The following is a 23,331-nucleotide window of genomic DNA, read 5'->3' on the forward strand; positions in this document are numbered from 1 at the left end:
GACTCTGGCTGCACTGCTAATATAAACTTTTGTTTTCATCAGTGGCATTGCACTATTGCACAGTTTTTAGCGTGCAGTGTTGTTCTGTTCAGGAAACTGCAAACTAGAGTCGCATCTGTTCTCATTTTATTAACCACTTAAGATTAACTATATTCTTATCACATCACTTGGTGTGACTGTGACCTGCCCTGAGTAATGTGCGATAACCATTTATTTTATTTTACTCAGTTCGTGTTGTAGTTTAACACCATTTATTTTATTTTGTGTAAAGCTTGTGGCCTATATGTCGAAACCTGATGCCAATTTTGCGAGCCAGCTCTCCGCCCACCAAAATAGCTCTATAGCAGAATGCATGTGAACGCGTGAACACAAACCTCATAATAAAATCAGTTAAGCCAGTGTTTCCTTTCAGCCTCACCTAGACATTAACCGACACAGCAACACCCACCACAGCTTGTAAGTAACGCTTGAGGAATAAACTATAATTATATAGTAGAACAGTATAAAAGTCTGGTTCATCATCCCTCATAATTTCAGTGAATTTGCTATTAAAAAATGTTTAAGACATCTTGTCAAATAAGACCCAAATAAGAAATAAATGCGAGATTTTCTATGAACATTTGTGCACATCTGACTTGGGTTACAGGTGCAGCTGACCTAGGGGGAATTTTATTTTCAAAAATCATCCATAAATCCATTCTTATTTTTATTTTTTTATTTTTTATTATTGCATTGAATGTGACAATTTACATTTAGAATGATTTAGCAAAAAGTACAGCTATACAATTAAACAATGAATCTTTTTTTCATAAATGTGGCCTATTGATTTTATTGCTCCTAAATGTTTTTTTAAATATATATATAAATTATACTTACAAATCAAACTATAGAGTTTAATTTGCAATTAGACAATTGCTTTTGTTTCATAAATAAGGCCCATTGATGTTATTGGTCTTAAAAGTTTTTATTTATTTATTTGTATAAATATTTTTTACATTTATGCATCTTATTACTACTATATTATTAATATCTATAAATGTCATTGTTTAAATATGTAAAAATTTATTTTAATCTAAAAAAAAAAAAAGTGTTGTTGATTTTTCTGCTTTTATGTGTGTTCTTGACTCTTTTATCTCATTGTTTGGCAGGTTTGAAGCTCGGGATGGAGCGTGATGCCTACGTCATGATCGCAGAGAAGGGAGAGAAGCTGTACCATATGATGATGACCAAGAGCCGCCACCTCATCAAAGATCGACGCAGGAAACTCACCATTGTACCCAAATGCTTCTTGGGAAAGTAAGTTTTGAGCATTATGTAATGTATTTCAGAGATTCTTGTCCAAACTAATGGGTTCTCCTTACTGACCGGTCAGTTCCCATGCTGGCGATTGGCTCATTCCGCGCTGAGTGTGACACCTTCCCTCGGCTGCTTTTACACCATCTGACTGTCTCCTGAATATCTTGCAAGTCATCCTAATCCAAGAGGCCCCTGTATGAATGAAAATGCATACGCACACACATACACACTTACTTAGCGCTTGTAAATGCTTTCCCAAGCTCACTGCCAAGCACCCCATTGGACATAGACATTCCCAGCAAAAAAAAAAAAAACCTTCATTAGAGAGAAATCTGTATTCAGTCTCTCTCTCTTTTTCTCTCTGTGCATCTCTCTTCATTTTTCTCTCTCTCTTTCTTTCTGTCGCTCGCTCACCCAGTCTTTCAACACCATGAATGAACAATGAGTGCTATGTACGCCATTAAACTTCCAAATACAGTGTGTGTGTGTTTGGGAGTTGAGAGGAGAGATTCCTCACACCAATTAAAATTCTCTTTTTGCACTACATTAGTAGATAAGAAGAAAAAAGCACTCCTGTGGTCCATTTAAAGAGATTATATTGATGCAATCTAGTTTAAAAGGCCGCAAAATTCACAAGTTCAGATATGAGCCTCATTTGGTGGTTTATAAATCGGCAGGACCTTGCTGCTGAGCAGTGTTGTGAATAAGAAACTCAAAGTAGCAATGCTACATATTTCAGTTGCTCAGGTGCTTTAAAATAGTTTCGCTTTTACAGTCACAAGCTGCTTTAGGCAGTGAGTAACAATATTGCACAACAAAATGCTGTGTATGTTGAATTTTTTGTTGTTGAAATAATCAAACACACTCTCCGTCCAGTTTATTTTTCAATTGAAGAAAAAGGGGCATTTACCTACAAAAAATAAGTAAAGATTCAATGGAATAGCTGAATAATTTGAAAGCTCAATAATTAATTGAAGCTTAAAGGGGTGATGAACTGAGAAATTACATTTTTGAATTTCAAACTTTTGACATATAAGAGGTCATCATACTATTAGAATATCCTGTAAGTTTCAGAACTGAAAACTTCCTTGTTAGTCCAATAAAAGCTTTTATTGACACCAGGCACAGGTAATGACAGATTTTTCAAAGTGGGGATCTATGACGTCAAAGGGTGTCAAACACCGCCTCCGCAGAGGAAGATCAACACCTACAGTACTTCAACACTGCCTGTTTAGATTACATTACATGAAACTCATTATAATATGCAATATGCAAAACGGTTATCCAATCATAGCATTTGCTTCCAAGTCTTCAATGCGGCACGCACTAAAAACTGAGCGTTTCAGGAGCTAGGCTCAAAAGCAGGGTAGAAAATAGCCTATTACTTATTCATTTTGACTTATTATGGTACTTATTGCTGCTGATTACACAGCAGTGTTTCATTTGATGTTGTGAATTGTCTATTTTAAACGAATGTCCCTCTTAAATGGCTTCAATGTAGTTAGCTGCTTTATGTCAGAATCTTGTTAGGTAGCTTTTTTTCTTCAAAAGGCTAGCTTGACTGTAGTTGAAATGCAGTTGAAGTAGCACTTCCGCTGAAGTGGCTTAAAAAGCAAACAGTCGCTGGCCTCACAGCCTCAGCTGTGCTGTTGTTGTCCTGTCAACACCTGACTGGATAAATTTCGCATGGCTCCCTCAGAACACAATTATTCAAGCGTTTCAGCCTCGGTGGTCCAGGTGAAAGCAGCTGTGATTGGCTCTGTTGTTCGCTGGCTTGCGCATCCTTCTCAGAATAGAACACAATCCCACTCCTTCCAAGAACAGGCGAGCAGTTCAGCTGTTAATGTGGACAAACGCTCTGCTACTGCTCAGACGCTGGCTCTCTCTCTCATCTCTGGCTATTTCTTGAGCCACTGTTGATTTATTTTCCCCCATTGTGCTTATTTTGAAGAATTTACTTCACAATATGATGAGATTTTGATCCGTACATCCTCACAAGTTCTGAAGTACTGTAGAGAGTACTTTGTAGAGAGATTTCATTTATGCATTTAAACTTACAGAAATGCCCTAAAGACTCAAGATTTATTGGCGTGGTAAAAAGCTTTAAATGGTCAAAGCATTAAAGGAATGTTTCTGGTTATTTACAACTTAAGCTCTATTGAAATCTTCTGCTTTCTATATTCACCGAAAATAACTTTGACTCGTTCATCAGTTTGCAACATCAAGTTGCATTTATGAGACAAGGATAAAATCACTTGCTTTCCTTGTCCAGTTATTCAACTCATGTTGTGTGTACTGATAAATCCTGTCAGTACAGCACAGTACTTACAAGGATACAAAAAAACGACAGTTTAGATAGTTGAATGATGGGGTGAAAATGTTAATGCATAACTAGAAGTTTATCCATTCATAACTACCTCCAAGTTTTTTTACACTTAATATAAGTACTATTACAGAAATGCAAGCCTCACAATTCAGATTTTATACCCATAATCTTGCATTTCTGGACGTTGCAAGTACAGTACATTTTTGTAAACATGCATTTATTTATTTAGTAAGCTGAGGGACAAGTCAAAATAATTTTCTGTAGTAATTGAGCTTGTATTTAATATTACTTCTATATCCCATTATATCCTTCCCTGTCACACTCGCACATACAGTACATGCATAATCGGACAGATATAGATACAAGCGTACGGAAATTCTCACACACATCTACGGCATGTGAGAGAGCTCTGTGTGCGCTAGCTGTGGAGAATATTAATGAGTTACATAAACACTAATTAATTCACCCCAGGGACGCCCACCTCCACCCCTTCCCTTTCCTGCCAATCTGAATTAGAGACTTATGTAATCACAGCAGACTCACTGTCTGTTTCATTTCACTGCTCTCTTTCATGGGCCGGACTGCCCTCTCCTCTGTGAACTTCCTCTGCAGAACTGCACATAAAGGCTTTGGAAGTAGTCCGTAAGATCTCCACATAACCCACATAACCACATCATAAACATTTATTGTTTGTATTTTGTGTGAAAGGCTTGATTATGTGATTACTATCCTTTTATTGACATAATCATTGTCATCTCTTTTTTTCTGTGTGGTCAAAGCATCAGCTAGAATGCTTTTTTTGTATTTGTTCATATTCTCCTCTTTTGTGGTAGCGTTATTTTTCTGCTCTTAAACTTTGTGTTTGATATTGTAATTGCAAAGAACACAAACTTGACATAATGGCTGCAAATCCCAGCCACTGCTCAGATGTACACATGCATTTTTGCTAATAACTCTGGAACCGTATGAGCTGCAATCCTCTTCCACCATGTTGAATTGATTGAAAACCCTTTCAAACTAATTCTAGGCTAATTTCAAACTGTGCCTTTGTCTGATTCGCATACGATTTACTATCTAAAACCCCTTGAGATAAAACATTATCAAAGATACTTTAAATAGTCAAATTGTTTTACCGATTTATGTGTGGTCCAGAAGACTATTTGACCTATAGTTTCTGAATGCAAAGTCTAGCTGTAATAAAACTTGGGCATCAGCATGTCAAATGTTGTACAAGTGCCTTAAAATATAAGAAAATGTGCACTTGTTTCAGGAAGTTGACATTTACCACCAAAACACAGAATCCTATTATTCACAACTGTGCTATTTAAAAAAAAAAAAATTTGACTCGGACAATAGAGTGCTGCTTTTTTTGTTAAATATCTGTGGTTAACACAAGCTCAAGATATTTTCACGTTTTATTATACAACATAAAATACAGCAGTAATATCCCACTTGTGATAAAAAAAAAGCTTTCTTGTCTAAAAAAAGGCGTTTCCTACATTTTAGATTTAGATTACTTCAGTATTTAGGTTTCAAATGTCATAAGTTGTGTTGATTTGTGAAGTCATGATGTACAAAACGTGTAAGAATCATACACTTTTGTTAGTCACTGACCTTATTCTCTGCAACAATCCAAAAGGCAATGGAAAAATCGGACAGATATAGAGACAAGCGTAAGAAAATTCTCACACGTACGGCATGTGAGAGAGCTGTGTGTGCATTAGCTGTGGAGAATATGAATGAGTTACATAAATTAATTAATTCACCCCATGTGTGAAGTTTATGTTGATGTACAAAACGTGTAAGAATCATACACTTTTGTACTTCACTGACACTGACCTTATTTTCTGCAATAATCCAAAAGGCAATGGAAAAATCCTATTTGGTTTCTGTCGAGGGAACCAGGGTGATGCGAAACTTCCGGGTTGGCCTAGGTTAGTTGTATTATCTAGTAATATCCCTGTGAAGTTTTTGACAGTGAAGGGTAATGTCTTATCAAGGTTAAGTATTTTAAAAGAGTTCATTAAGTTGTGCATGTGGTCAGCTGATTTGAAGGAGATGTAGAGGGCAGAGCAGTTGTGTTGTCAGGTGAGACATGAATGTCTTCCTGTATGGGTGAATGTGGGGTGCCTTCTCTTCTCCTCCTGCTCCATCTGTTAACCCATCCTTTCATCCGACCCCTCTACCCTCGCTGCTGTCGTTCAACATTTCAAGGACACACACACACACACACACACCCTTCTCGCATTCCCTTTAAGGCGTCATAACTGTTTACACATTGCTTATTCCTGTCCCTGAATCGAATGGGATTTACAGTTTCTCACGCAGCAGTCACACACATACAATCACACACAACGTTAGAGTCGCCACTAAACCACCTCAGACATGCAATTGCTAATAAATTCCTCCCCTGCCTTCTTCAGAAGCAGTTAAAAATACAATTACTGTTCTTGCCATTTTCGTTTGGCAGTTGACTAGCTAAAGTCAAGTTGTAGCAAACTATGTGTATATGTTTATATACAGTATGTATATGTTATTAGATAAAAATAAAGTAAAAACATTAATATTGCGAACTATTATTGCATTTTAAAATATATTTATTCCTGGGATGGCACAGATTGATTTTCAGGAGCCATTATTCCAGTCTTCATTGTCACTGTGATCCTTGTGTTCCTTCAGAAATCATGCTTAATAATATGATTGGGTTCTTATTAAAAAAGAAATGAGAAACGTTTGTTCTCATTGTCTTTGTTGAAAACAGTTGCTGCTTAATATTTTTGTGAAAACCATGATGCATTGTTTTCAGGACTCTTTGAAGAATAGAAAGTTCAAAAGAACAGCATTTAAAGAACATTATAAATATATTTTCTGTAACCTACTATATGATCAATTTAACGCATGCCTGCTAAAACATTTTTTACTGGCACCAAACTATGCTCTATATATGTAAACAAAAAATAGATTAATAAGATATAAATAAGATATAATTATAAATTATTAGATATAAACAAAATGTGTATGTGTGTGTATAGACAAATGGATCCTTTTTTCAAAACTAAAGCTATATGTGAACCCTGGTGTTTGAACTTTTAAGACCCTAGGAGAGTGGAATGCAGCTTGATATCATCTTGATTTGTGTCCTTGGTGAACTTTTTACCAGTTTTGACCAGTCACTCTGAAGGATTGAGTGAATCCAAGTTCCCAAGTACCTTTGACTAGTGGCTCATAAATCCCTTCTCTAGCATGTGTGGAGTGTTGTTATGTGCAGATTGATACAACTGTTGTCTCTGTGTGTCCTCAGTGAATTTGTCTCATGGCTCTTGGAGAGTGGAGAGATCAGTAAGGCCGAGGAGGGAATCAACCTGGGTCAAGCTCTCCTGGAGAACGGCATCATCCATCATGGTACGAGAACGTTCGCCCTTAAAGTAACTGGTATTACCTTGATTTATTGGACAAGGACCATGGTAAAATCATGGTATTATTTTAAACTTTTTTTTTTTAAGGTGCTATGTAAATGTGAATATAGTAAATACCATGGGAATATCATTTGATCCTGGGATGTGCAAAACTCAAAACACATTTTTAAAATCGGCCAGTTGGCTGGTTGCATGAACAACTGTGATTGACTAATCGGTCAACATACTGGACACCCTAAATAATTAGGCTAAAAATCACCCATCACCCATAAATGACCCATCACTGTGCCTTGGTAACTCCAAAGTACTATTTGTAAGCGTCATTACCTCATACAAATCTATTATTCTTTCTCTCAGTGTTTTCTTTTTGTGTCTCTGTCTTTTCCTCTTTTAACCTCCTTCACCCCCATTAGTTTCTTCAACATATTTTTGTGTATTGCTTGGTTTCATTACCAAAATTAAACAGTTTTGCCATGTTATGTTTAAAAAAAAATACAAATCTATTGTTCTTTCTCTGTGTTTTCTTTTTGAATCTCTTATCTTTTCCTCTTTTAACCTCATCCACCCCCTTAGATTTCATCAACATGTTTTTGTGTATTGCTTGGTTTCATCGCCAAAATTCAATTGTTTTCCATGTTCTGTTTTTTTACAGTCTTGGCAAATGAACCACAATCCATTAACTGTTTATACAAACGTTGGACTGTTAAAAATCACCATTTGACAGATTTACACTTTATAAATCTGGCACGTATCTCTTGTTGGCCAGCACTCACTGAGATCCCCTACAGATGATCGGCAGTCTGGATAGTAACATGACATGAAATGCTGATAGAGAACATTTTTCTGAATAATTCATGAGGTGCAGTGTTTGCCTGAGATTTGGGGAGCATCATACCTCTACATTACAGCCAGGGGATTGTGACAGTGAAAACTGACAAACACCAGAAGGGATTGGAGTGATAAATCCAAGTATAAGGGCTCAGGCAGTCAATCAATAATAATGGTGGCAGCATTCAAGGAGAGGTCAAACAGGCTTTTGTGTAGCAATGGCACTCGCACACATCGATTCATCACAGACCTCCACCACAGTGAGAGAAACAAATACACCATAAGCTCAGTTACACCTCTGTGTTGTTATGTTAGAGGTAAAGTTCAGCGTTTAAGCATTACATAACATTTAATTGTGTCTGTGTGTGTGTGTGTGTGTGTTTTTTACCATAGTGTCAGATAAGCACCAGTTCAAGAACGAGCAGGTGTTGTATCGCTTCCGTTACGATGACGGCACTTATAAAGCCAGGAGTGAAATGGAGGACATCATCTCAAAGGTATTTTACCCTAGAATACTGGCAAAAAACAATATTTACTTCATCTTATGTATCCTATAGGCTAAATATTATTTTTTTTGCGATGAGCTTAGATGGTGGAAATTAAATAAATAAATAAAATTATTATTAAAAAGTTCAGTATAATTACAAATGCAGTATTCTACCCAATTTGTGTGTCCCATGTATTTTTATCCATCTTAGAATATCATATTGTGACATTAGCTTAGCAACATGCTAACATCAAAATCTATTGGAATAAATTGTGAGTCAAGTGTATTATATGTTTTGTGCCTATGTAGAGTGATTCAAATCAGTCACTTATGAGGTTCCATTCCTAGGCGGCTCACTAAGTTTTGGTCAATTGAAACCAGTCAGTTTATAGTTTGAAGTCAACAGGATCTTGAGTTGAGTGCATATGATACATCCCGTTAAACAATTATGTCAACACATTAATTTAGAAGTGATTCCAAAAGGACAACAGTGAATGAAATGCATAGAGATGCAGCTGTCGGTGCAATTGTTTAAAATGAGTGTATGTGTGTCCGACAGGGAGTGAGACTTTACTGTCGTCTCCACAGTCTCTTCACACCTGTTATCAAGTAAGTGACACATGTTCTCTGGCATACTTCACACTCAACAGACAACACTATTATTTAATTCTCACTGTCATTAAAGCAATAAGATGACTTGTATTTAAGTTTAATACAAACGGTTATATTGCTAACACCTTTTGTTTGCACATGGACAGTAGCATTACACTTAATTTATTGTCTCTTTTATAATTAAATCTAATATATGCAGTTTATCCAATTCAAGTTTTTGTTTTTGTTAAATAAATACGTTTTTTATAAATAACATTATTAAATTTGATTTCAGTGTATGAAAAATGATGAAATGTGCTTGTTTGTCTTTTATGGATTCACCTTGACCAGCTGCACACATTATGTGTGTGTGTGTGTGTGTGTGTGTGTGTGTGTGTGAGAGAGGATTGCAGTGTCGTATTGCTTTTCTGTCACCTATCACCTTTGATGCCTCCCATAAAGAGTAAGGAGGGGCCATTGAACTTGAGTTGGGACCAACTCTGATCTCAGATCCAAAAATTAACACCTAACATGTTAGTTACTTGCCCTGTAGCAGATGCTTTTCATCTTTTTAAGCGACTTACAGTCCAGGTCACTAATTACACTACACTAATTGCTAGGACAGACCACCCTGCAGCAGTCTGGGGTCTTGGGACTTAGTGGTAATAGTAGATCTCAGTGAATAGAAGATATTTTCAGATCATTGGTCTCCTTTAGCAACCTTAATGAATGTAACCGTTGCCACTTAATCAATAAATAACTGCTTTAACACCGTGATTAAATTGTAACAATCGGAGACATTTCCATTGTATGTGTGTGTACAATATATACATATACATACAGGGCTTGATATTAATGCGGGATATTAACACTTCCAAGACTAATTTTCCGCAGAATAGATGCACAATACCAGCTGCACTTTCTCGCTCTCTCATCTCTCTGACAGAGAGTTGACACAAACCCTCCTCCCCTCACTCACTTGTTTTATTTGCGCTGGATGAATGTTGTTGCTGTTACAGGGCTTGAATTTCGGTGTGGGATTGCACATAACTTTACTCATTCCCGCTGATTTCGCACCCAAAGTGCGCTCACATAAAGCTGCCTCTCAGTTCTAAATAGATTTCTTTTTGTGCTTAAACAGTCAAATGCACAAAAAATAGTGTCAAAATGCCGGTCTTGGCGAGTATTTACGTAAACAATCAGTTATGTTTTAAGTGACCATAAACAGTTGAGAAAGAAAACGCATGTGTAACAATATAATGGATCCATGTGTCAAGTCTTAAAGTGACACCACCCTAATATACCTGCTGCCAAATTATAAGATAATATAAACAATATCTATATGGCAGTTTAAACCCATGGTATTGATGTCAAAATTGTGGCCAGTGTAAATGCTGAGTGGCTTTGGAAAACCAAAAAAAGTTAATGTCATGTATAAATGATTCAATGTGTTGATGTGGACAGTCGTGAACATTTTCAATTTGAAATCTTTTTTATATACAGAGACCGAGATCATCATCTGAAAACCTTCAAATCTGTCGTACCAGCTAGCAAACTGGTGGAATGGCTTGTGTCACAGGTAACAGGAGCACACACACACACACACACACACACACACACACACACACACACACACACACACACACACATAACATGTTTGTTTTTGTACTTTAATTACAGTTGCTCCATTTTGTAATTTCCTTTCAGACACAGAAGTCATCTATTATGGCTCACTATCTTGATTGTTTTGTGACTTTGTTCGTGATTTTTCCTTCTGCAGGGTGACAGCACAAGCCGTGAAGATGCGGTGACCCTCGGTGTTGGACTCTGCAATGCTGGTTTCATGCACCACGGTCAGTCCTTATATACATTATGTTGACTACTTGAAATGTTTTATTGGACTTTTTTATTTTTCTTAATTATTAAATTTTTTGTCAAAATGTCATAACCTTGATCTTCTGCCGAAATAAAAAACTTCTCTTTGGTGATGTATGGTGCCACTACTTCTGTTTCTTTGCTACTTTAAAGGTGAAGTGTTCATTTTCTGTTTCTCTAGTGGCATTAAATGGAATTTTCAAGATTTTGAAACGAGATTTCCTGAACACTCACCACATTAGCTGTCAGTCAGAAAATAAAACTGCTGTCATTGGATGGTGCAATGTTACTGTGTAGGGCTGATCAGGCTGCTCAAACAAACAGAGGAATGTTTTGATAATGCCACAGAGACGCAGTGTTTATACTTTTCATGGGAATCAGACTACATATGGCTTTCTTATAGTTGCCACTGTATATTGAAGAAATTACACGAGTCATCTTTAAAAAAAAAAAAAATCATATCTTGCAGTTTTCATTGGCCTTCTCTATTTGCAACACATGTGGTGTCCAGGGCAAGATTTTGAACCGTGACAGTGTTTGTGTATGAGAGAGAGTGAAAGAGAAAGGGTTTTGACTCCTGGCAGCACTAAAGCCATCTTGGAAATATAATGCAACATTAATTGTGTTTTAAAATAAAGCAATAAGCCACAAGAAGCTGTTGTTTACTGTGATTTTATAACAGCTAAACGGTGTTATTAGGCACAATGTGAAGCTAAAATCACCGTAAACCACGGCTTCACGGGGCTAATTGCTTTTATAAAACGATTACTGCACATACCTAGCAAGGTTTCATAAAATATAATATAATAATGCAACAATAATTTATTGATGACAAATAATTCTTCTACCAAGCAATGTTGTTCTTCAGCAATGTTTAGCAGAATGATTGCCAAGCAACTCATAAACACAGAAACACACAGATATAGTGGCATAGTAATACTGATGTGATGAGGTCACAGGTGTGTGTTTATACAGTATTTTACAACGGCTTCGAATGTGGCTCAGCAGGTCGCAATCAAGTTCTGGAACTATCCATTTTATAATGCTAATTTAACAGCCTAGTGTTATATATATATATATATATATATATATATATATATATATATATATATATATATATATATAAATATATATATTTATATATATATATATAATATATATATTCCTTTCTAAATTCTTTAATTAGTGGATTAGGGTCACACACTTATTGCTTTTTTAACATCACACTCTCCATGTGTCTGCCTGAGGTCATAGTGTAAAATGTAGAGAGATAAGTGTGTTGTAGATGTAAACAGTTGCCGGAAAAACATCTGGGGCCTCTGATGGAACAGAAGTTATCACAATAATGGAAAATAACATTTTCCGATGAGATACACATGCTCATAGACACATGCCTCCTGTCAGAGTTATAGAAGTGTTCTGCGGTCATGTCGGAACTCAACTTCCAAAACTATCCTCAACAATATTATGTTTGGAATTCACAGACAGAACAGCCCGTCCCTACAAAGTTCCTGAACACACACACACACACACACACACGTTTGTTTTGCTATACTTGTGAGGACATTCCATCGGCGTAATGGTTTTTATACTGTACAAACTGTATATTCTATCCCCTTACACTGCCCCTATCCCTAAACCCATCACAGGAAGCATTCTGCATTTTTAATAAAACATTGTTTTTTATGTTTTTTAAGCTATTTGAATTTTGAGGACTCATGAAATGTCCTCATAAACCACAACTATAATACCAGTGTAATACACATGTCATTATACAAATTTGTGTCCTCATAAATCACACACACACACACACACACACACACACACACACACACACACACACACACACACACACACACACACACACACACACACACACACACACACACACACACACACAGAGGGAAAAACGGTGCACTTGCACACACCAGACCTCCCATTAAATCCTCTTCCTTCATCCTTCACCTCAGATTTGCCCAGACATCAATCCCACAGACGTCATGAGTTGTTTTGACGTGAACTGAAGGGTGATGCAATTGGCCCTCTTCACTCTGTCAAATCGTTTTGTCATCAGCAGATATGATCAGCGCTGAGTTATAAGTGTTATATAATTTTACCAGTTTATAAAAGCAGCAAACTGTTTTTTTTTCTTTCTCAGTTAAATTCAGTTCTATCTTTGCCTTGCAGTTCTGGAGAAAAGCGAATTCAAGGATGACTCGCAGTTTTTTCGCTTCTATGCCGATGAGGAGACTGAGGGCACGGGCTCCAAGAGTAAACAGCTTCGCAGTGACTTCAAACTCATCGAGAACATCCTCGCCAAACCCTTAGTGGTGAGATACAAAGACACGTACACATGTACGAACAGTGTTGAGGGATAACCAACAAGCAATGCCACTTACTTAACCACATTTTTCCATAGCTTGACAGTAGATGAACTTCTTTCAAAATTCTATAGCTTTTCTAATAACAGCATTGTAGCTGTGTATACGGCATGTCCCTTTACAGCCCATATGAACTAGGGCATCAAAATAATTAAAGGCTCTTTCCTGTCATTTCTCTCTAATGTAGTTTTGATTGCAGTTTGTTTGTTTTCACTGATTCATTTGAGAATTTGGGAATTTAGAGCATCATCTTTTTATAGCAAAATGATAGTTCATTAATAAGTGTTCTACTTTAAAGTACGGTGATTTTTTTATTTTATTTTTTTATTTAGTTATTATTAAGGTATTTAATAGTTTATGTATAACAAATTATAATAAAATTAGCAATTTACTCCCTAAGTGAAGTTTGTATTCTTTTAATTTAGCTACGAAGTCAGTGTGACATATTACTTGTCACACACGATACAATTTCAAGGGTCCGAGTTCACCAAACTTGAACTTTTAACAGAGCACAATGCGCACTTGTCCTTGCGTTTCCGGACTCCAACATTCGCATGTGTATGAATGGAAGTCAGTGACAAAATACATATAGTGTGACTGCCTCTTTAGGTCTATTTACTGTAGATTTACTGTTTCTGTAAAAAGTTTTATTTTAGCTCAATCACTCTAAATTGTGTAGCTATATCAGATTCAGATCATTTACCCACTGACCTCAGTAACACCAATACTAATGTAAAATGAAACCCAATAATTTTATGCTGAAAGTTACACACATTTATAACTTTTATACTCACCCATATTTTATTTATAGACACACACACATGCTACTACACACACAAGCACAACCATCAGCAGTGCATCGATTTTCTCCTGCGTGCCAATTAGGACCCTCCTTATCCATCAGTAATTACCCTGACCTTTACAAACTACTCTTTCATCCCTTATTGACTGACAGATTACTCCTCCAGACCGTCAAATGCATGAAAATCTTGCATTCTCTCCTCTCTGATCAGAGGCTAAGAGCTTTCTCGGTTTACCCTCCTCAGCCAGGCCTCTCAGACGTCACGCCACTGCAGTTTTTCAGAGACAATAATGGTTGATGGATAGAAATAAAACAGAGGAAGACATTTACAGGGCTGGTAAACATGTTCTGCTTCAGCTCTTATATAATAAAAGCACACAAAAGCCCATCTCATGTGTAGCTGTGGAGAAATTGAGCATTATATCCTTGTTATGATCCATGATTATGCCTTTAGCACCTGAGCTGACCTATTAGCATGCAGCTGTGGCACATCTGAGCAGATTATAGTTTAGTTATTTTTAGAAGAACGGACTTAACACCTCAAACAGCTTTTGGACTAGGGGATACGTAGCTTGTTCACACGTTTGCACAAACGCTGGAGCTCTCTCAGAATGGCACCAAACTGCTAAATCACAATTTGAGCACCGAGAGTAACACGTTCTGTTCCTTGCTTTTTTTTCTTAGATGCACAAATGATAATACAGTGACTCTCTTGTCCCCGTACAGATCCATCCTGACGAGGAAGACTATGGGTTTGAGATCGAAGAGAAGAACAAGGCCATCATAGTGAAGTGTGTGACCAGGGGCTCATATGCAGAGGTATGGGGTTGAGCAATCATCTTCTAAATTGAGCATTGACAGGTATCAGATGTATTTTTGATTGAAGGCCAGTTTTTTCCCCAAAATGCAATGCGCAAAAGTATTCCTCCATTCCTCTAGTTCTTCATGTTTCTCTTCCCCATATAAATGACTAAAGAACTGACTGAGCTTTCCCAAAATACATGCCAATAGTTGACTTAAGTCCCACAGAGTCTGCCACATTTGGGGTTTTCCCTAGTAAGCTGTGTTTTCTTTATTAGAAGGCATTTCTATTCTGTCCGTATATATGTGAGCTGATAGCCTTCCACAGAGTTACAAAACCTAAACCACTGTTTTCTCTCATGTTTTAATAAATTAGTGGAGTTGGAGTGTCTTTCTTTACAAGGCTGTGTCTGATCATCAGTCACATTTAGCACCAGGCCTTTGACATATGTTAACGTTAAGTTTTTATATACAGTACATTTGGACTATGCAATTTCATAAAACCTCTCAAGAAAATGTCTCATTAATAGTTCGCTCCAAAATAGGAAAAAAAAAAACAAGAAGTCATTATCATTCTAATATGCTCAATTGGTGCTCAAGAAACATTTCTTATTGTCATCAATGTTGAAAACAGTTGTGCTGTTAATAATTTGTGGAAACTGTTTTCAGGAAGAATAGAAAGTTCGGAAGAAAATCATTTAATTTGAAACCGGAATCTTTTGTAGCTATAAATGTATTTGCATCCTTGCTGAATAAAATTTATTTAAAAAAAATAAATAAAAAAAAGAAGTACTGACCCCAAATTTTTTTCTTCAAATAACTGTAAAAGTAATTTTCATTCTACACTAATTGTACATTATGCCAATGATAATTGTGAGGGTTATTATTCTGAAAACAACAGCAACAGCAAAAAGCATCATATTCTGTATGCAAAATATAATTTCTTAAATTTCTCTTGATTTTGGAGTGAATAATGTCTAGGACGTTTTATTTGACTGGCTTGTGAGATTCACCCATGTAAAGGTTATAATAACTGTAGAGCATGGCGCTAGCAACGCCAAGGTCATGGGTTTGATTCCCAGGGAATGCATGCACTTATAAATTATATACTTTCAGTGCAATGCTTTGAATGAAAGCATCTGCCGAATGCGTAAATGTGATGTAGAGTGTGTGTACGTTTTATTTTATATTTGACTTATTCACAGTCCACATGGTTTTATATATATATAAATATAGTGGAAAGACCAAGTGGAGTCATCCCTGTCTTATGCCACGCTCTACTGTAATACAATCTGATAGATGTCCATTTATTTTTATCCACTGTGTGGGGTTGTCTAATAATGTGTTCACCTTTCTTAAACTCTTCTTGAAGGTCAGATCTCTCTTTTTGGCATCTAACCATGATTGTTTCCCAGGTCTTTAGTGTGGATCTAATCTGATAAGTCTGCCTTTGGGGAATAGACCCTGATCATTATGTGTCATTTGGAGGAGGACCTCTTCAACTCTGATGCGTTATTTTCAGTGCACAGGGTTATTTGTGTTCATGCTCTGTACAGCTCTGCCAGATATTTATGGGAGAAGATTGGTAGATAATTATGGTTAAGATCTAAGCCACCACTGATTTGATCCCCACTGTGCCTGTTAGACCTGACACAAGACATTTAGTCCATATTAAAGTGTCACACTGCTGCTCACAGGAGCATCTGCTGAAGATGAGAGCGTGACTGTAATGCAGATTAAGAAAGTGAATGAGTAGAAGTGCTGTTCTGACGCTTGTGTCATGGGCCGCTCAGATCTGCAGTCTTGAGTTCATGTGTCGGGTCCAGGACACGCTTGCTTAATTCATTCACTCCCTCTGTCTTCACAGCTCGGCTCTCTGGAGATCTGGGAGAAGCAATTAAGCATGTCCCATCATATTCTCCACAGAGTCCTCACACTTCATCTTCTTTCTTTCTTTCTTTCTTTCTTTCTTTCTTTCTTTCTTTCTTTCTTTCTTTCTTTCTTTCTTTCTTTCTTTCTTTCTTTCTTTCTTTCTTTCTTTCTTTCTTTCTTTCTTTCTTTCTTTCTTTCTTTCTTTCTTTCTTTCTTTCTTTCTGCTTACAAAGGTTTTAGGCTGTGTAACACTCTATTGTACCATTCTTTGTTTCTTTCTGTCTTTCCTTCCATCCTCCTCCTCTTCCTTATTTCTTTCCTTCCTCATTTTCTTCCATTCTTCCATTTCTTCTCCTCTCCTTTTCTTCCTTACATTTTTTTTAGGGTTTAGTTTATTTTCACAAGTATAAAACATATACATAAAAAAAAGAAAATATAATCCAAATACTGTTCAGGGAGAGGCAGAAAACTCAAAAGGGTTATTTTTGTTATTTAAAGCCTCCACCTAAACAACAAAGAAAAAAATCAATTAAAGGAAGAGCTAAATTACAATAACAAATAAAGAAATGGAAATGACTGAATCAAGTTAATTACAACATATCAAAACCCCCAAAATAATATACACCAGAAACAAACCCTATAGGATACATAAACTGCATTTATAAATAAATAAATAAAACCGTTACAAGGCAGAAGAAGTTGCTGAAGAAAATGTTCTTGCTAGATGGGGAAAAGAATATTCCATAATTGAATACCCCTAAATCTTTTTGAGTATTTACCTCTACAAGTAAGACATGTAGGAAGATGCAAATTGCTCTGCAATGTTACCTTCACTTGAATATATCTTATAAATGAAAACACATTATTGAAATTTTTTTATATCATAAATAGTACGAATTTGAAGTTTCTGAAATAAAGAAGCAGATTAAGTATATGCATTTGATCGGAAGTGTAGTAGTAGGAAAAGTGCTCGCCCAAACTATATTACAATATGAGAGATAACGATAAATTAAACTATAGTAAAGAGTAAGACGACATTCAAGATGCCTAACCCTCCTTATTATACCGGTAGATTTACAGTATGTATTTTTCGGCTCATGTCAGCCTGTTTTCGTTCAACTCAGGCTCTCGTCGTCAAAAACTCCCAGGAATTTTGTAGTTGACACTTGAGGCACCTCAATAGACTCAATTGTAATTTTTGATAAAACCTTAGGTTATAATTTTTTTAAATTACATATTCAAGTGAACTGCTCCGTAATTTGAAATTGCTGCTTATAACTTATAAAACTCTTTTGCCATAAAGGAGTGATTGAGTTTCTCTCAATTCTTCTGCCAATCCTCTAATCCTCATTTACATATCACTATTGTAACATTCTGGCGTCTCGCGGACTGATCTCCAATGCGTGTTTAAATGTCATTATCAGCTAGTTGTTCAGTTTGGTTCTTGTCACTGCGGGTGTCACTCCTGTAAATACTGAACTCTTGTGTGTACAGAACAGAATTAACCACTACAAGATTAATTGACAACCTAATTTGTGTATGTGTAATTTTGTGTACCTAATTTGTTTGTGTACGTGGCCTTTCTCTCTCTCTCTCTCCCTTCCACATCCTCATACACCGCAAAGAAAAGTGTTATGAATGACACCTTAATTTATTGTGTTTTTGATTGTTTGCAGTTGGATTCTTGGTATTTCCTGTTTTCATGTTTTTATTTTTGTTTTGTCCAGATGGCAGGCCTGCAGTCGGGGAGAAAGATCTACTCCATTAATGAGGACCTGGTCTTCCTGAGGTCCTTTTCTGAGGTGGAGACCATGATCAACCAGTCCTTCTGTATACGTCGCTCCCTCAGACTGCTGGTGGCCACCAAGAACAAAGAGTGAGTCCTCGTACATGGTAGACATCAGATACTTGCGCACCGACGTGTTAACTGTAGCCAGGCACAGTGTAAAAGGACACTACTGGTGTTAGAGTTACATGCAGGAGAGCTGCACATTGCAAAACTGTTGTTTTCAAAAGAGAATTCATTAATATTTAAACGAATGCTGGCATTTCTTGTTCCTCAAAGCAGACACTGTTATGTGTCCCTAACAATGATATCCATGAAAAAAAGATATTTTGCTACATACCACAACAGACATTTAGTAAAACACTCTTGCTCAATGTCATAGTGTTTAAATAAAAGGGACATAAAAGCCCAGCTTATCTGTTTGTCATATTTGTGTGTATCTGATAGGATTGTGAAGATTCCAGATGTTCATGGCACTCTTCCGTTTGTTCTCTGCGGTTCCTGTCCACCTTACGTTCACGCAGTTAAGAAAGGTGAGTTCGTAATGATCAAAAAACACATGCACATTGTCACATTCATGTGAAGTGATTATGGCCTCAGAAACCAGACCCAATCCTGTTTTTTCCATAAACATTCATGCATGTCATTCTGAATTGAGGAATGCATTGCATTCCCAACGTCTAACCTGCCAGGCAGATGTTAATGTACTATAAGAAGCTTTGAAATGAAGCAAATTCGTGACACCAAGCTGCTGTGGTCATGTGATCAACATCTGGAGCTCTTCAACGTTTGAACCCAAACTCCGGATCCCTGCACATGTTTCTGGATTTAAAAAGCACATTCTAGGAGCTTTTTGAAGTTAAACCATTAGCTCATCTTCACGGCACTTAGACAAATGCAAAAAGAGATTTATGATGTGTCATTATGGGAGCTTTTATCACTGCCAGTGCCCATGAATGAAGGGGGTGTAAATTCCAGAATAAGTGGTCTATTCAAGGCAGAGCTGAGAATGTGAAATCGTCCTGTTAATAAACAATAATCATAAGTTCTTCTTGTCTCATAAATCTTATTGTTGCTGCAACTCGCTGAAATGGCCAATTTAAAATCTCTACATCAAACAGTTTTCTTTATTTAGCTCTCAAGAGAATTATTTTTGTCGCATACTTTATCATTATGGGCATAAATATATGATCTGACATGTTTCATTGATCTGACTTTTCAGGACAGGTACCTGGGAGTACATCTAAAAAGTTACTCTCTTAAAAATAAAGGTTCCATAAAGTATTTTAAGAAGTATTGTAAGAACCATTTTGGGGCCCCCAAAAAAACCTTTCAGTGAACAATTCCTAAAAGAAAAATGTTTTCTCAGTTTGAAGAATATTTTAATAATCTGATGATCCTTTTAAATTTCCTCCATGAAGAACCTTTTGTGCAATGGAAAAATGGTACATGGATGTTCAAGGTTCTTAATGGAACCATAGATGCCAATAAGGAACCTTTATCTTTATAAGGCCAGGAATAACCAGAAAAAAATCACACACAAAAACCCAAAACATTTCAAATGCATTAAAGTACAAAAAACACATATAGCTAGGTTGCTACTGTACAAATTTAAACTGATGCTTTGTCAACACTGATGAGGCAGCAAACATAACATCAAACACATTGTGTGTTAGACAGTCTAGCCCTGTTTGGATTTGCCTACATGTAAAGTATACAACCTTTTCACATCAAAATCATCCATTTGACGTATTTTATTGTTTCATTTAAGGTTATTGTGCATTATAGGCATTATTTGTGTGTGTTTACAGGCTCTGAGGCAGCTGCAGCGGGTCTTCAGCCAGGTCAGTGTGTGCTCAAAGTCAACGGAAACAACATGAACCAGAGCAGTTACCAGGAAGTGTTGGAGCACTTCAGTGGCCATCAGCCTGTCCTGGAGCAGCAAGACACAGTGAGAGAATCAGCATGCATTGTGTTTAACTCTACATTGTGTTTTTTTTAATAGGCAATGTAGGCCCACATATGGTGATCCTAGAGGTTGTTTAGGTCTGACACTCTACACAGTGCCTGTTTCCTCCCTTTGTGACATTATTTTCTTCTGCCACAGAGCTGTGGTCAGTGGGCGTACCGTGTGTATGAGGATGTGGAAGAGCAGATGTCTTTCAGGGGTTGTGAGAATGGCTCAGATTCAGAGGATGGCTGCACTAATGGAACAGGTAGAATGTGTGTGTGTGTGTTTGCTGGCAAATGACAGGTGTACCCAAACAAAAGTTATTATCGTTAACAGAAACTATTATGAATGCAAAAGCCATGGGAACACTAGATCCAATGTCACATGCATTTGTGAATGCAAGCTCATGTGAATATGTTTTGTCATCTGCTACAGTATGTACCAAAACTCATGTGTGGTGACCTCATGCAAAGACATTTGACCAGTAGAGGATCAACATAATGGATAATAACAAACTGATTAGTATCTCAAACCTGACTTGACAGTTATAATATTATAAAAGATATATATTTTAAATAAATGCTGTTCCACAAAAAATATTAAGCAGCACAACAATGATAATAAGAAATGTTTCTAATTTATTTCTTTGTAATAACCAAATCAGCTTATTAGAATGATTTCTGAAGGATCATGTGACATTGAAGACTGGCGTAATGGCTTAAAATAAATTAAAATAGAAAACAGATATTTTAAATTGTAATTCTGTTTCACAATAATATTGTTTTTACTGTATTTTTGATCAAATAAATACAGCCTTGGTGAACATAAAATAGTTTGTGGGTGTATATTTATATACATTTATGTTATTGTTTCTAATTTAAACTTTTTTTTCTGAACAATTTCAACTAAGACTAAACTAAAATAAAAATGCTCAATTAAACTATCTCACTACTTTTTTCATACATCTTTTCATAATTGACCTTTGTGATGGAAAAGTGATGGAAAGGGGTTCTGTACACATTAATCTGTGTTCCTGTCGGACTCTTTATATCTGTATGTTCTCTGGATTTTCTAGGCTCTGTAAGACGGCTGGAACTGTTGTCCATCACTGACGATGTTCCTTCGGTCAGTCTGAATGTGGATAATGTTCATGTGGAACATGGGGTTGTGTACGAGTACGTCAGCACAGCAGGGATCAAACACTGTGTTCTGGAAAAGATGGTGGAACCCAAGGGCTGCTTCAACCTCGCTGCAAAGGTCAGACCAGGGTTAAACAATGAATATATGACTTCTGAATTTGGTGTCTGATGACCTATGTTTGGGCCTGTGTAAATATATGTTAAATTCCAATATAGACATACTGAGGAAGTTTTCTCTAACCTATCACATGTTCTTGTGTGTATTTTTAATTCTCTCAGATACTGGAGGCCTTTGTGAAGGACGACAGTCTGTTTGTGAAAAGCTGCCGGCAACTCATGGCTCAGAATGAGAAAGTTGTGACGATGCCACAGTTTGAGTTTCGAAACATCTGTGACAACAAGATGGAGAGCCTAGAAAAACGCATTAGCAGCTACAAACAGGTGTGGCTTCTCTCTGTGTTACTACTACTTAGTTATTTTGTCATATTTCCTGGTGCACTTCATATTAGATAAGAACATATCACAATGCTTTGATACATGAATTATTTTTTTATATACAAAAAAATGGAAATCTGATATATGTCATACTAAATGGAAAATATATTTTGCAAGTGCTGTTTCATGGTGCTTTAATATTCTCTTCCAGTTTGTGGAGGAATTGCAGACGAAGGCCTGGCCCATGTTTAAGCAGGCGAGCACTAAACCTCACGCTCTGAGCTGCATGGACTTCGTCCCCACAAACTGTCACCTGAACCTGATGCAGGTGACCTGCCCGAAGAACACCTCCTCAGCCGGACGGGCCTTCAGCATCCGCTTCGGACGCAAGAACTCATTCTTCGGCCTTGATCCTGACCAAGGTGCATAGTTATTTTAGGGGATTTAGAGGGATTTAATGTTAAATATTATATTATATGTATTAAAATATTTACATATAATAGTTATTATTTTATAATAAATGTTAATATTTCTATTTCTCAAAAAGATTAATAAAATATGTTGTCTGAAAAAATCACTATACAGGTGAAACTCGAAAAATTTGAATATCGTGCTAAAGTTCGTTATTCGTTATTTTATTTGCTTCACCTTTTAAGTTGAATTACTGAAATAAACGAACTTTTGCACGATATTCTAATTTTCCGAGTTTCACCTGTACTACTATGTTAAAATCACTCAATTCCCAGATTGATTTGTCTAGAATTATTTATATGATGGATTCAGCTCATGGGCTCAGTTAACCAAATCTCCACATTATGAACATTTAAAGTTGTAAAATAGTAATTAAGCTTTATGGTGAAAACCTCCCAGGTCTTGTAAAAACCATGGCCTGCTATTCCCAAAGTAATCCAGAGCTTTTTAAAGCGCCTCCATCAGACCTCCATTAAAACACCATTATTTAATTGTGTTCAGCCTCACATTTTGGCAAAGAAATTGATTGATACTTTTCAACTGGATTTAAATATTGTGTGCTGGTTGGTGGATTTTCTAACTAATAGATCCCAAAGAGTAAGGGTCAATGGAGTGTTGTCGAATATTTTGATGTCCTCCACGGGTACGCCACAAGGTTGCGTTTTGTCTCCTCTTTTGTTTTCTTTATACACCGATGATTGTCGTAGTGTTTTTAATGGGAGACACATTGTTAAATTTGCGGACGACTCTGTGATTGTGTCTCTTCTCACTGAGTCTGAGCCAGATGTTGGGCCAGTGATCGATAATTTTATTCAATGGTGTGATGATTCATTTTTAAATATTAATGCTTCAAAAACAAAAGAGATGTTTATTG

The 23,331-nt window shown here is 36.6% G+C and overlaps 1 protein-coding gene across 1 annotated transcript in view; it reads left to right on the plus strand.

Annotated features, from left to right (window-relative positions):
• The window catches only part of prex1 (phosphatidylinositol-3,4,5-trisphosphate-dependent Rac exchange factor 1), a 79,321-nt gene that overhangs the window by 38,347 nt on the left and 17,643 nt on the right, over positions 1–23,331 (plus strand). Inside the window, exons 10-24 of the mRNA XM_079638014.1 lie at positions 1,149–1,296; positions 6,924–7,024; positions 8,260–8,363; positions 8,913–8,962; positions 10,448–10,523; positions 10,725–10,797; positions 13,007–13,149; positions 14,729–14,821; positions 18,403–18,551; positions 18,909–18,994; positions 20,273–20,412; positions 20,569–20,677; positions 21,488–21,669; positions 21,831–21,992; positions 22,198–22,408. Of these exons, the coding sequence (XP_079494140.1) occupies positions 1,149–1,296; positions 6,924–7,024; positions 8,260–8,363; positions 8,913–8,962; positions 10,448–10,523; positions 10,725–10,797; positions 13,007–13,149; positions 14,729–14,821; positions 18,403–18,551; positions 18,909–18,994; positions 20,273–20,412; positions 20,569–20,677; positions 21,488–21,669; positions 21,831–21,992; positions 22,198–22,408 (1,827 nt within the window). The remainder of the gene's footprint in view (positions 1–1,148; positions 1,297–6,923; positions 7,025–8,259; positions 8,364–8,912; positions 8,963–10,447; positions 10,524–10,724; positions 10,798–13,006; positions 13,150–14,728; positions 14,822–18,402; positions 18,552–18,908; positions 18,995–20,272; positions 20,413–20,568; positions 20,678–21,487; positions 21,670–21,830; positions 21,993–22,197; positions 22,409–23,331) is intronic.

The sequence above is a fragment of the Phoxinus phoxinus genome (genome assembly GCF_949152265.1).
Source record: "Phoxinus phoxinus genome assembly, chromosome: 15".
NCBI classification, from domain to species: domain Eukaryota; kingdom Metazoa; phylum Chordata; class Actinopteri; order Cypriniformes; family Leuciscidae; genus Phoxinus; species Phoxinus phoxinus.